General features: G+C 46.6%; 2 protein-coding genes across 2 annotated transcripts; one reads left to right on the top strand and one right to left on the bottom strand.

Annotated features, from left to right (window-relative positions):
- Positions 1–668: 668 nt before the first annotated feature.
- On the top strand, positions 669–3,883 carry sumo1 (small ubiquitin like modifier 1). Its single transcript, XM_077015659.1, has 5 exons — positions 669–824; positions 1,505–1,576; positions 1,848–1,925; positions 2,394–2,465; positions 2,576–3,883. Exons 1-5 carry the CDS (start codon positions 813–815, stop codon positions 2,642–2,644), a joined length of 303 nt encoding a protein of 100 aa, XP_076871774.1. The 5' UTR covers positions 669–812; the 3' UTR covers positions 2,645–3,883.
- A 2,927-nt stretch (positions 3,884–6,810) lies between these two features.
- Positions 6,811–9,965, bottom strand: fzd7b (frizzled class receptor 7b). The gene is made up of 2 exons (XM_077015656.1): positions 9,646–9,965; positions 6,811–9,337 (listed from the first exon to the last, which is right to left on the bottom strand). The coding sequence occupies exon 2, from the start codon at positions 9,329–9,331 to the stop codon at positions 7,670–7,672; it is 1,662 nt and encodes a 553-aa protein (XP_076871771.1). The 5' UTR covers positions 9,332–9,337; positions 9,646–9,965; the 3' UTR covers positions 6,811–7,669.
- Positions 9,966–12,441: the final 2,476 nt, after the last annotated feature.

Raw genomic sequence — 12,441 nt, 5'->3', positions numbered from 1 at the left:
TGCTTATAAACCCATGTATTCGTGGTCATTACATTAACATAACATCATTGTAAACATCCACACGTTGACAGTTATAGATGGCAATTCTGACCAATCTGAAAACATCTTTAAACATAACAAACTCACACATCATATGGACCCTGGAGGGCTTTCAGGAGCATCTAAACATGATGACAAAATCACATCATTTGGAGCCTGGGGGGCTTTCTGGTGATGCTCCAGAAAGCCCTCCAGGCTCTATGTGATGCTCCAGAAAGCCCTCCAGGCTCCGTGGGATGCTCCAAAAAGCCCTCCAGGCTCCATATGATGCTCCAGAAAGCCATCCAGGCTCTATGTGATGTGTGAGTTTGTTATGTTTAAATGCTCCAGAAAGCCCTGCAGGCTCCATGCGATGCTCCAGAAAGCCCTCCAGGCTCCATGTGATGTGTAAGTTTGTTATGTTTAAATGCTCCAGAAAGCCCTCCAGGCTCCATGTGATGTGTGAGTTTGTTATGTTTAAATGCTCCAGAAAGCCCTCCAGGCTCCATGTGATGTGTGTTTGTTATGTTTAAATGCTCCAGAAAGCCCCCTATGCTCCGTGTGATGCTCCAGAAAGCCCCCCAGGCTCCGTGTGATGCTCCAGAAAGCCCTCCAGGCTCCGTGCGATGCTCCAGAAAGCCCTCCAGGTTCCGTGTGATGTGTGAGTTTGTCATCACGCCTCCCGCCCCTCGCGTCCCTGATCTCGGCGCTGGTGTGTGTGAAGTGTGAGCGGAGAGCAACGCTGTCCACACGACTGCTGCTTCGAGTTTGTAAATACGCTGTTGGGGAGTACCATGTCGGACACGGTGAGTTTTTTAAAAGAGTTTTTAGTGTTTCGGTGAAGACCGAACGTGACCAGTTCGGCACCAGCCACAAGACCCGCGGGTTTCTGTATAAAATAACAGATACGAGGGCCCAGCACTAGCGCAGCTGAAAGAATGTTAGCCCTCGGTTAGCATTCGTGCTAATCGGCCGTCAGCCGCGCGAGTGTGTGGGGGGTTTGATGGCGCCGTGACGGCTGGTCGTCGTGTTCGGGTCCGTGTCGGTGTGTATCGCACCGCGGTTGTGTTATAACGACACACGCCGCTCACGGTGGCGGGACCTGGTTGCCTCGCTGGCCGCCCGGTTAGCCGGCTAGCGTTAGCGCCGAGTCCGCTAGCGTGCGAGCTAACAGGCTCGCTCGTGTCGGGTCCTCCGCGCAGGAGACTTCAGCGCCGCGCCGGTGTCGGGTTGTCCACCTTCCCCCGCGGTAACGGCGCCTTCACGGTCAGCCGAGGTTCACAGTGAGTCGTTACACGGTAAAAACCCGCTTGGTCTTAGTTATCAAATGCTGTGGCGCTTACAGCGTAGCTGGAGGTGTTGGGGTGGCCAGCGCGGAGCAGCTCCGCCGGCCTTCACCTCTTATCAAGTGCTGCTTTCTTTTATTTTGGGTTTTTGTGTGTTCGGCAGCTACATGGTTGCATTAATGTTTGTTTCATTTTAACAGGAGACCAAGCCCTCCGGTGACGGTGGAGAAAAGAAGGATGGGGAGTATATCAAACTGAAAGTGATTGGCCAGGTAAGTGGGGAGAGAGAGATTTTACTTTTAGTAACTGAAGTTTGCGCTGTACAACACTTGGGAGGTGCCACGAAGATCTACCCCACCAGCATACACTTTATTATATCTGAGTGGAAGAGAAATAACTAGTTTATCGATGTTTTAGCCAGCTGTTTAGAATCAGATATGTTCAGATTGAAGTCACCATGACAGTAGTGGTGTCAGTCATCCTGACTACTTGGACAAATCCCTGCTGTCTGCCACTTTTCTTACCCGGTGTTCCTTTTTCCAGGACAACAGTGAAATTCACTTTAAAGTGAAGATGACAACGCATTTAAAGAAGCTGAAGGAATCGTACAGTCAGAGACAGGTAAGATGAAATGAGGCAAAATGGTGGTGTGCGACTTCCACAGTCTTCTGTAATAATTTCATGTACTACGATGCATTATGTTTGTGGTGTAACAACCAATTTTGTTGTGGCCTTAGTTATTAAACACTATATCCAGCTCAGGACTGAATAGCCATCTGTTGTCAGAGAGACAAGCACAAGTTTATCGTCATGTCCTTTTAGGCCAGTACATGTCTGCCTATTCATACAGGAACACGCGCCTTGTTGTTCAAAACTGTTGTGCCCCTGTTGAACACAAAACTCTTCAAGACATATGAGTCTTGGACAGCATCACCGTTACCAGCAGTGCAGACTATTATGATCAATTATGAGCAATTGTTTCAATATCAGTACCATATATACAGGTACGAAGTCTTAAAATACAGTTAAAAATTGTATAAGGAATGTAACAATGCACTTCTGATCTCTATTTGTCTGTGTTTTCTACAGGGTGTCCCTATGAACTCCCTTAGGTTTCTTTTTGAAGGACAGAGAATCGCAGACAACCAGACCCCCAAAGAGGTACGATGTCCATCTTTCACTTCTCTAGTGCTAGGGGAAAAGTTTTTAGGGGAAAATTGAAGAGCCACAAAGTGTGCGCACGTTTACACATCTTTTTACATTCTCTCCAGCTGGGCATGGAGGACGAGGACGTGATCGAGGTGTATCAGGAACAGACCGGTGGCTACTGGAACGAATAGACCCACACTGCAACCCCTCCTCTTTTTAAATCTTAATTTTTTGTATGTATGTATGACGTTTATTTCTTCTGTTTCCTTTTGCGCCTGGCGCAGAGGGAAACGGGAAAAAACCATCTGGATCAAAGTGCCGTTCGGCCAGGGCTGCTGTGAGCGAGGGAGTTAAAGACAAAAAAGAAAAGAATAGAAAAAGGAACGAGGGATGGAAAAAAAAGACCTCCTCCCAGACTTGCTCCTTTTCTGTCTTTTTCCGTATCTCTCTCTCTCTCTCTCTCTCTCTCTCTGGTCCCTCCCTTGTACATTCAGACTCTAGATATGTGCTGTGTTGCAGTGGCTGATGATGGAGAGTGTTGAGTCGTGCCCCTGACCCAACGCATAGCTCACTGTATCTTCCCCATCAGGCCAGATACTGAACTGTGCAGCATGGTTCATGTTCATCCCTGTCTCACACACCACATCACTGGGGTTCACTTGGAGCATGACTGCAGAGTGATTACCCCCCCCCCCCCCCCCCCTCGGTGTAGCACGTTTCACCCGTCATCACAAGTGAACGGAAGTTTTGAATTCCATATTCACAGATGTTGGCCCCATTGCGGAGTGTAGCTCCAGTTCCCTTGTTTAGACACTTGTTAAGTATTTCAACTTTTGATACACTCTGAACATTTTTGTTAGGGGGAGATGTGGGGGTAGCTATTGTCTGATGTACGTCTTCCCTGTATGCACTATTACAACTGTGGTGAGATTTGCACACTGTGAACAGTAGGGAGGCCCCTGCCCTGTGTTGTCATATGTATGACCAATGTTTTCATTTGCATGTGTTTGTCTCGATTTTATGATGACGGATTTGTCTGTGTTGTCCCCTTGTTGAAATGCTTGTCTCTAAATTTAGCAGTTTTTTCTTCCACTTAAGTCACAATAAAGAGAAGCATAGATCTGTGAGGCCTGTTGATCACAGTTCTCCGGTCACCAACTTACCAATTATGTAACAGTGTAAGAATGATCTCTGATCACCGCTCAGGGGCAATGTTTATCAACACAGATAAAACCACAGTGATTGCACACAATGATGTCACTGCGCAGTTAGTTTTTTGACTTTTATCTATATGGTTGGTTTTTTTATTTTATTTTATCTCCATTTATTTTTATTTTAAAAGGGAGGGAATTTGGTCCAGATGGTTTGTGGACATAGAAAGATTATTTTGCTTTTGTCTTGTTTTTTAAATAAAATGTGTCATAAAATAAGGTGTTTATTCTTTTTTTTTTAAACACAGGCTTTGCTGAGGTTTGCTGAGTTTGTTTTGTATGCATTTTCACAAATTTCTACTAAAGTTTACAAAAAAATGGCTGGAGAATTATAGTGACTGGCCGCTAGGTGGCGACTAACGACCGTGGTCGTCACACAACGCAAAATGGTCAAGCCTTTCTGTTCTTTCGTTTGACCTTAACGGGTCTTTCGTCTGCTTTCAGAACATCAAGTAGGGTGTGCTTCATGACTACTGCTACTGACACAGAGAACGCAAAGTTTTCTAACGATAAACCTTTAGGTTATATGCGTCTAGCTTTCAAAGCCAGCATAAGGTAGCAACAAGCAGAAATATGTGCGTTTAAGTTCAGAGGTCTGTATATAAAGGGAAACTGAGAGTAGTGTGAAACAACTGGCAGAAAGGGGGTGGATAAAAAACTGAGGTTGGAGTCATGGAAGAAGGCTACACCCGTTTGTACGAGAGCCAATCCAGGGAATTCAGGATTTTCAGCAAAGGATTTTCAAAGGATGAGTTTCCTCTGTCGACATATTTTACTGGTAGTTTCATTCTCATAAGTTGAGTTGAGTTTTCCTTAAAGGTCCAACAGGAAGCCTTCTGTGTTTATAGTATACAAAATGTTTGTGAAACGTACTACAGAGAGTAAAAAGACACACAAGCATTTAGTCTATATTATGAGTATGGTGCTTGTAAGCAAGGATCTTTGCTGTTAGGCACTATAGCCAAAACCCAAAGGGAAGATCGTATTTCTCAGCAGCACACAAGGCCTGAACACTACCAGATGAGGGCCAGCTAGGATTGGGGGAAGGGTGTGTGTGTGTGTGTGTGTGTGTGTGTGTGTGTGTGTGTGTGTGTGTGTGTGTGTGTGTGTGTGTGTGTGTGTGAGGGAGAGGGGGATGGGTGTAGAATACCTATGAGCTCATGTCTGATTCTACATTTTCTTTGTGTATGTGAAATGCGTTCAGTGTGGCAGGTTTTCGTGGAAGCAGTTTTGAAAGTGTAGTCCTCATCATTCAGTCTTTTTCAGCTCAGTGAGCAAAAGACACACACAGAAAGAATAAGAGGAGACGTTAATAGAAAAATGGACAACCAGAATCACCTCAGCAAAGTTACAGAAAATGCTGCTCGGTATCTACGTTTCCATATTCTTATGTAACTAAGTGGATGCCGACATGATGTTGGGAACCTTGTAAGAAACATAATATATCAGGCAGGAATGCAACTCGGGGCGTTTGCAGCACGGAGCACAATACACTTGTTGTAACTCTCTCCACGAGAGAGCGGATATTCGATCACCATTCTCACTACTGGCCCATCTGCCACGGCAACGCTCCACGTTTGGTAAACACCACTGAAACAATGCTCGACAATGGCGGAGGTGTCGTCTCCGCCCGGTATCGATCCCATCGAGGGAACTGTATCTCGTGGGACTGAGACCAAGGACAAACCTGGGGAAGGGGCTCCAGTTACCTGAGACTGGATCCATCTGTCTTTCTCAGGAAAAGCAGCGCCTATGTAGAACAATACGAACACTAACCCACTTTCTCAGGCCATGTCGCTACTAGAAGCTCGTTTTGGTTCAGCAACAGTAAACAGATGTTTACTATGGATTTTATGCTGGCTTAGATTACAAATAGGGCTCTCTTGCTGTTCATTTCTGCCCCGGAAAGCTGGAAAGGCTTTAAACTGAACGGCCATAGCTGAATGGACATAGCTTCAGACTGAACCAGCATTAGAAAACAGACCATTTCGTTAGTAATTTAGACCAGACCATGTTTACTTACATATTTGGCATTAAATCTATGCTTTTACCCAAAGCAATTTAATAATCACGACCCAGTTGTAGTTGCAACAATTAAGGATTAAGGGCCTTGCACAATGGTCCCAACAGTGGGACCAGCAACTGAACCAGCAACAATCTGATTACTAGTCCTACCTGAACTGCTGAGCAACCCCTGCTCTTGATCTAACAACCTGACCAGTCACCACCAATCTGAGATTGTGGAAAGCAACCAAAACACACACTGGCTTATTACTGCAAGACCTGTATGGTCTTTGATAACGTGCTCAACAAACATTTTCTATGGTATTTACTAGTGGACAATTTTGACTACACAAAAGGTCACACCACCTCTGACCAGATGTTTGCTACATGCTGTGTTTCTGGAGGCTTCCTCCACAGGGTGGGAAGACCCAGCCCCCTCCTCCACCTACAGCCTTCCAGTAGGGCAGATACTGTAACCCCCAACAGCTCCTGCAGCCATCGCCAAACACACATCACACAAAAGGGTAAAGATTAACCTCAGCCTGAAGAATGGGCCGCTATCGGGTTTCGTCAGGAGAGGAAGGGTAAGGATCACACGCCTCAGTGCTCCAAAGGACTTCCGAGCCTTTCCGAAGCAGGGTGGCAAACCTCACACCATCCTTGATTATCTCCTGTTTTTGTTGGCTATTGTTTAACACATTTACCGTTCCCTCTTTCTTGAGAGAGACGTTTACTCTCCCTACATAATTCACCCCCTCAACTCTTAATCCTCAGACCTGCTACACACACTAATGCCAGTCAACTGCCCCAAAACCTGGACTGCCAGATAATTGAGTTCTTACTTGAAAGCTACAATGGTATTTATATATTATATAAAAATATAAAACCAATTACATATTCATATAAATATATAAAACAAAGGCTTCATGTGAAGACGGGTTTACTTCACATACATGTGAATCAACATAATTAAATTATGCTTTCTATATAAACCATTACATCCCCTAAAATGTACTGATTGTAGTGTTAATCGAGTAGATGGCATCAAAATGAGAAAATGAACAGACTATCCCAAACCGAGAGAATAAATCTGTCGAATTAACAGACACGGTTGGTTGGAAAAATACCAAATAAACAGAACATTCTAAAAATCTATTTTTATTGATTGAAACTGCTAATTCATAGTACCATCTTTAAAATGAGGTTACCTTAAAATAAATACACGTTGTCTTAAGGGTAACATAGCATTTAAACAAAATTAAATCTGGCAATAGTTTTTCTCCATTGATTGTGCACACTTCGTCATGTAATTCAGTTTTTATTCCCAACCATATTGTGCCATTTTAGCCTGGGACAGTTTCAACTTACTTTGCGCAAAAAAGTAAAAATGTTTAAAGGTTTTACATTCAGATAAACCAAACTGAATCTAGTTCTAAAAGAACATCAGAGCATTTAGCAACAGACAGATATATAAAATCTTGCACTGCCTGAGCCCAAGAACTCTAAAAGGAGAAACGATCAAATCCAGGGACTGGACATTACAAGGCAAAAGAGTATAACAAATATTTTTGGCCATTGCGGTTATGGGTGAAAAAAACAGTTTACCACTTTCCGGTCCTCAAATACATCATCAATAAAATGATGATAAAATGATAGATGAAATATCCACTAGGTATTCACACCAAAGGCACTATTGTTTCTTTTTTCAGTGAAGCATATTTCTTTTTAAAATACTTTTCGAACATAAAAAAAAAAGTTTTTTGAAGTCATGCAAAAAAGTTCTATGAAAAGTGTTGACAAAAGTCAGGGTCAAAGTTCAAGTATTTAAGTCTTGTGAGGGAGGTTTTTTTTGGTATGGGTTGGTTTGGGGGTGAGATCATCCTGTAGGTGTCTACTGGGTCATATCCTTCCACAGTCAGTACTAAACGTTTATTCACCCCGTAGTTCATGATCCGCAGTTGAAGCCCTTAATCCTGACATAACATTCATCCCGAGAGCGGGTCACACGGTGGTCTCGCCCTGGGCGTTCCCCAGACGCTTGTAGAACCGACGCCACGACTGCAGCGTCTTCCCCGACCAGATCCAGAACCCGGACGTGATCCCCACGATCATGGTCATGAGGTACTTGATCATGAAGACGGTGAAGTCGGGCGAGACGGGGGTGAAGTCGGCGGCCGGGCAGGGCACGGCGAAGCGCTTGCAGGTCTGCATGTGCCATGTGCGCTCCCACTGGGCCCGGAAGGCCTGCTCGTAGAAGTAGCAGGCGATGACCACGGTGGCGGGCACGGTGTAGAGCACGGAGAAGACGCCGATGCGCACCATCAGACGCTCCAGCTTCTCCGTCTTGGTGCCGTCGTGCTTCATGATGGTGCGGATGCGGAAGAGCGAGACGAAGCCGGCCAGCAGGAAGCTGGTGCCGATGAAGAGGTAGACGAAGAGCGGGGCCAGCACGAAGCCGCGCAGCGCGTCCACGTCGTAGACGCCCACGAAGCACACGCCCGTCAGCAGGTCCCCGTCCACCTGGCCCAGCGCCAGGATGGTGATGGTCTTCACGGCGGGCACGGCCCACGCCGCCAGGTGGAAGTACTGCGAGTTGGCCTCGATGGCCTCATGGCCCCACTTCATCCCGGCCGAGAGGAACCAGGTGAGGGACAGGATGACCCACCAGATGGAGCTGGCCATGCCGAAGAAGTAGAGGATCATGAAGAGGATGGTGCAGCCCTCCTTCTTGGTCCCCTGCGCCACCGTGCGGTAGGCGTCCTCCCGGAACCGGTCGATGCACACGGCCCGGTCCTCCAGGAGGAAGCCCGTTACGTAGGCCACCGACACCATGAAGTAGCAGCCGGAGAGGAAGATGATGGGCCTCTCCGGGTAGCGGAAGCGGCGCATGTCGACGAGGAAGGTGAGCACGGTGAAGAGGGTGCTCGTGCAGCACAAGATGGACCAAATCCCAACCCAGAGACGCCCGAACTTCACCTCCTCCTCCCGGAAGTACATGATGCCGTGCTGCTGGGCGTGCTCGCACGGAGCCCCGCAGTCCTTAGCGCCCATGAACTTATAATTGAGGTACGGCGGCACGGTGAGCTGAAGCGGGCACGAGAAGGGCTGGCCCGACCGCTCCATGCTCAGACGCGGCGTGAAGTCGTCGTGCACGTACGGCGTGGGATCCGAAGTCGGGCCGCCGGCGTCGGACGTGTTCTGGCCCACGCAGATCTCCCCGGCACCGTGCACGGGGAAGTTCTCGCAGCGGAGCCGGTCGGGCCACTGGAAACCGAACTTGTTCATGAGCGCCTCGCAGCCCTGCCGGGCCCGCTCGCACAGGGAGCGGCACGGGGGGATGGCCTGCTCCAGAACCGTGCACACGGGCGCGTACATGGAGCAGAGGAAGAACTTCAAATCCGGAGAGCACTGGACCTTAACCAGCGGGTAAAACTGGTGCACCTCCAGGCCCGCGTCCTCTTGGTTGGTGTGCCCCAGCAGATTCGGCATGATGGTCTGGTTGTACTGGATGTCCGTGCACAGAGGGATGGAGATGGGCTGGCAGAAGCCGTGTTCTGGAATGGAGATGCCTTTCTCCCCGTGGTTCTGCCCAACACACGAGCCCAGCAGCCGGACCAGCACGCACAACGCCTGGATCAGGCAGCTGGTTCTCCAACCCGCCATAGTGGCCTGTGAAGTAGAGCAACAACCTTGGATTAAAACATTCGCCACTAATATATATTACACTAAAAACGCCTCGGAGGATTCAGATTCCGCCTTTAGACCCAAAAGAGGTTGTAGCACCACTTAATTGATCAGAATAAGAGGATTATTAATTACAATTTGGAAAACTTTGACCAATCTTATAAGCCCCGTTTTATCCATGATGTGATATTCGGACCGACTCTTCTCTAGAACCTCTAGCCGGTCTGTTCGTACATATTAAACTACAGATTAAAGTCAATTTCACCTTATAGTCCCAGTAAAAACACACTTACAGAAAACGTTTCCGATGAGAAATCGGTTCAAACAGGAAAACTTTGTCTGGCTAATCTCAACTCGCCGATTCCTCGTGGAGTTTTATCCCGACTAATGTCCAGTTACCCCTTCACTCAGGTATTCGTGGCCCAGTTCGGCGAGTCCTTCAGTTTTTTCATGGTAGTGGGAGAACACGCGCGTCCTGCGACCTCCGCCGCTGCGGCTCCACTAACAAACGCGTCCCAAACTTTCTTTCCGAACTGGTTTGTCGCGTGCGCGTCCGCGAGCTCGATACACTCTCACGTCGCGCTCGCGCTAGTCACACGGTTTCCAGACGCCCTCCCATTCACGCCGTCGTCGTCTCTCTCTCTCTCTCTCTCTCTCTCTCTCTCTCTCTCTCTCTCTCTCTCTCTCTCTCTCTCTCTCTCTCTCTCCAGAGGGCGCCTTGAAACCCTTGCGTCTTAACCAATAGCAACATTTGTTTTTCTTAGCGCGCGGTTGCTTATTGGATAAACGGAAGCACATCAAAATGGGTGTGACTGCTGGAAATCTTCAATCTGGCCCCCCAAAAAATCAAGCTGCAGCCATATAAACTTTTCGGCCTAAAATCTGTTTTGTTCTCTGCATCGTTCTCTGCATTCCCTCTGATCACAGAAGGAATAAGAAAAGTCGTGTAAGTGTGGATTTAGGAGTTGTATGTCATACAAGAAAACATGGTAGTGCAAATTAGTTGTCAGTGGTTTAAATACTTACTTGTCAGTGGTTAAAGTGTTGTACGCCAGCCGAGTCATTGGCACGTTTAGTAATCAAGTCTGTGCTTACAGCAAATAACAGCAAAGTCGAACCCAGCCGTCATTCCTCAGGATGGTCCACAAAGCCATTTGTTGACAGACACCGGTTGCAGACTTTTTCTCTTGACAAAAGAAATTAATACTAAACAGGAAGAAATGTGATACTGCTGCAGACTGCGCGCGTGCGACCGTGTGTGTGTGTGCGTTTTCGCGCACGTGCACATGTATGTAGTGGAGAAAACGTTGAGGTACAGAGCAGTTCAGTAACTGATGCGATCTGGTTCGTATTCGACATCAGCGAAGTCCAACAAAGGTGACCGGAGGTCTAACAGCGCTGGTTTTATTGCTCCCCAGTATCTCAAATTAGCGTAACAAGCACAGTAAAGTCATTAAGAAGGATGACTCTCTTACAGGAGCTGGAAACCCACCAGTGACGGTATGTGAGACTTCTGACGACGTTATGTTGTGCGTATAAAGGTGCCTTGTACTCTAACGCATGATATAAACTTTGAAAGTGCTTTTGGCTTAGGCACGAATGATTTACACACGAACGCAAATATGTTTACCACAAAATGGAATCTGCATTTCAGCATTCCCACGAGAACAAAGAGCATGGCTTAAATTCCAGTCAGTTATCTGCTTCTAGATTACCAGTTAACTATAAGGACAGCGAGAAGTAAGACTACTCCTGCCAGTAACCCTTGTCATGGTTCTTGGAGGACAGCGCTCACCAAATTGTTCCACAATTACTCACATGGTCTAGAGACATTCTTAAAAGGACAACCAACCCTCACATTGGTCCCGTGGACCTGTTCTGACCATGACATGTGTCCAGTGGCCTGTCTGTGCTTGCTCCATGTGTGTGAATACGTGGGCGTGTTTTCCATGATTTCAGTGTCCCTGCCACCCCTTGGGTGAGTGTGGGTACACCAGAGGGCCAGTCCCACAACGTGCAGTCCTGACAGGGTTTCTAAAGTCCCCGCAAGACCCTGGGACAGCGCAGAGGCATGGAGCAGAAAGCAAATCCTGTCAGAGACAACAGCATGCAAGAGCAAAAGGCATGTGGACGTGAATGTGTGTGTGTGTGTGTGTGTGTGTGTGTGTGTGTGAACAGAATTTCTGTCACGTCATCTCATTGCTTCTGTTCCCACTCCTCCTGAGTGTGATTATTAAAAACAACTGGTTTAGAAAGCAAAAGCTTATTTTAGCAAATATTTTAGAAAAACCTCAAGTGGGGAAACATGATTAAGTGATGGCAGTAATGCATTTGAGAGACATCTCTCACTCTTTCTCTCACTCTCTCAACTCTCTCTTACATACACACTCAAACTGACAACACTGTGTTATTCTTCACACTGCTCTAGTTCTCTTAGTGCTAAAACACCTTTTGCTCTTCATGTGCTACGGCCCATATGTGCTCAAAAGAGGTGCTCAGATTAAAATCTTAAATATCACTTACAGTAGTGAGAGGAGAATGGTTTAGATTCTTGTTAGCCTAAACGTCAAGCATGTAGACACCATGAGAATGATGACAACACAGAGATAGACTGTAAATATTAGCTGTATATATGATGGTGTTTATCATGTGGACTCAGAACGTCTATTTCTTTCGTTACATCTTGTGAACATATATAATGAGCGCTTGGTATTTGTAAGGCCTAATCGAGGTCAAAGCTGTTAACACTAGGAACGTGTTTACAAAAGTTTCATTGAAGCTTGTTTTCGTGAGAGGACGTTTCAAAGGACGTTTAATCTGTAATTAATTACCCCTTTGGCTTCTAACCCTGACCCTAACTTTAAACCAAACCATTAATTTCATGTCTGAAAGTTTAGAAAAGCACAGAGCAAGTTCTCCTCTGTCTCCTGATCCTTCAGCCCTTTACTGGCTGGAGGTCACTGAAAGGTCTGCTTAAACGTTTATTAACCACTTAGTCCTAATTTGAATGAATTCTGAACCATGTGCATCTGAGTCACTTACACATAGAGGCTGAATGTGCAACAGTGCATCTCTCTTCTACCAAAGAT

Source organism: Brachyhypopomus gauderio, chromosome 8, assembly GCF_052324685.1.
Source record: "Brachyhypopomus gauderio isolate BG-103 chromosome 8, BGAUD_0.2, whole genome shotgun sequence".
NCBI lineage: Eukaryota > Metazoa > Chordata > Actinopteri > Gymnotiformes > Hypopomidae > Brachyhypopomus > Brachyhypopomus gauderio.
Note: the sequence above shows the minus strand (reverse complement) of the source record. Positions and strands in the feature narration are given on the sequence as shown.

What these genes read in the sequence shown, in the direction of transcription:
- sumo1 (XM_077015659.1), top strand. An exon ending in AACTGAAAGTGATTGGCCAG is followed by an intron (nt 1,577 to 1,847) that starts GTAAGTGGGGAG and finishes TCCTTTTTCCAG; the next exon opens with GACAACAGTGAAATTCACTT. An exon ending in ACAACCAGACCCCCAAAGAG is followed by an intron (nt 2,466 to 2,575) that starts GTACGATGTCCA and finishes CATTCTCTCCAG; the next exon opens with CTGGGCATGGAGGACGAGGA.
- fzd7b (XM_077015656.1), bottom strand. Translation starts at nt 9,331, where the DNA reads ATGGCGGGTTGGAGAACCAGCTGCCTGATCCAGGCGTTGTGCGTGCTG.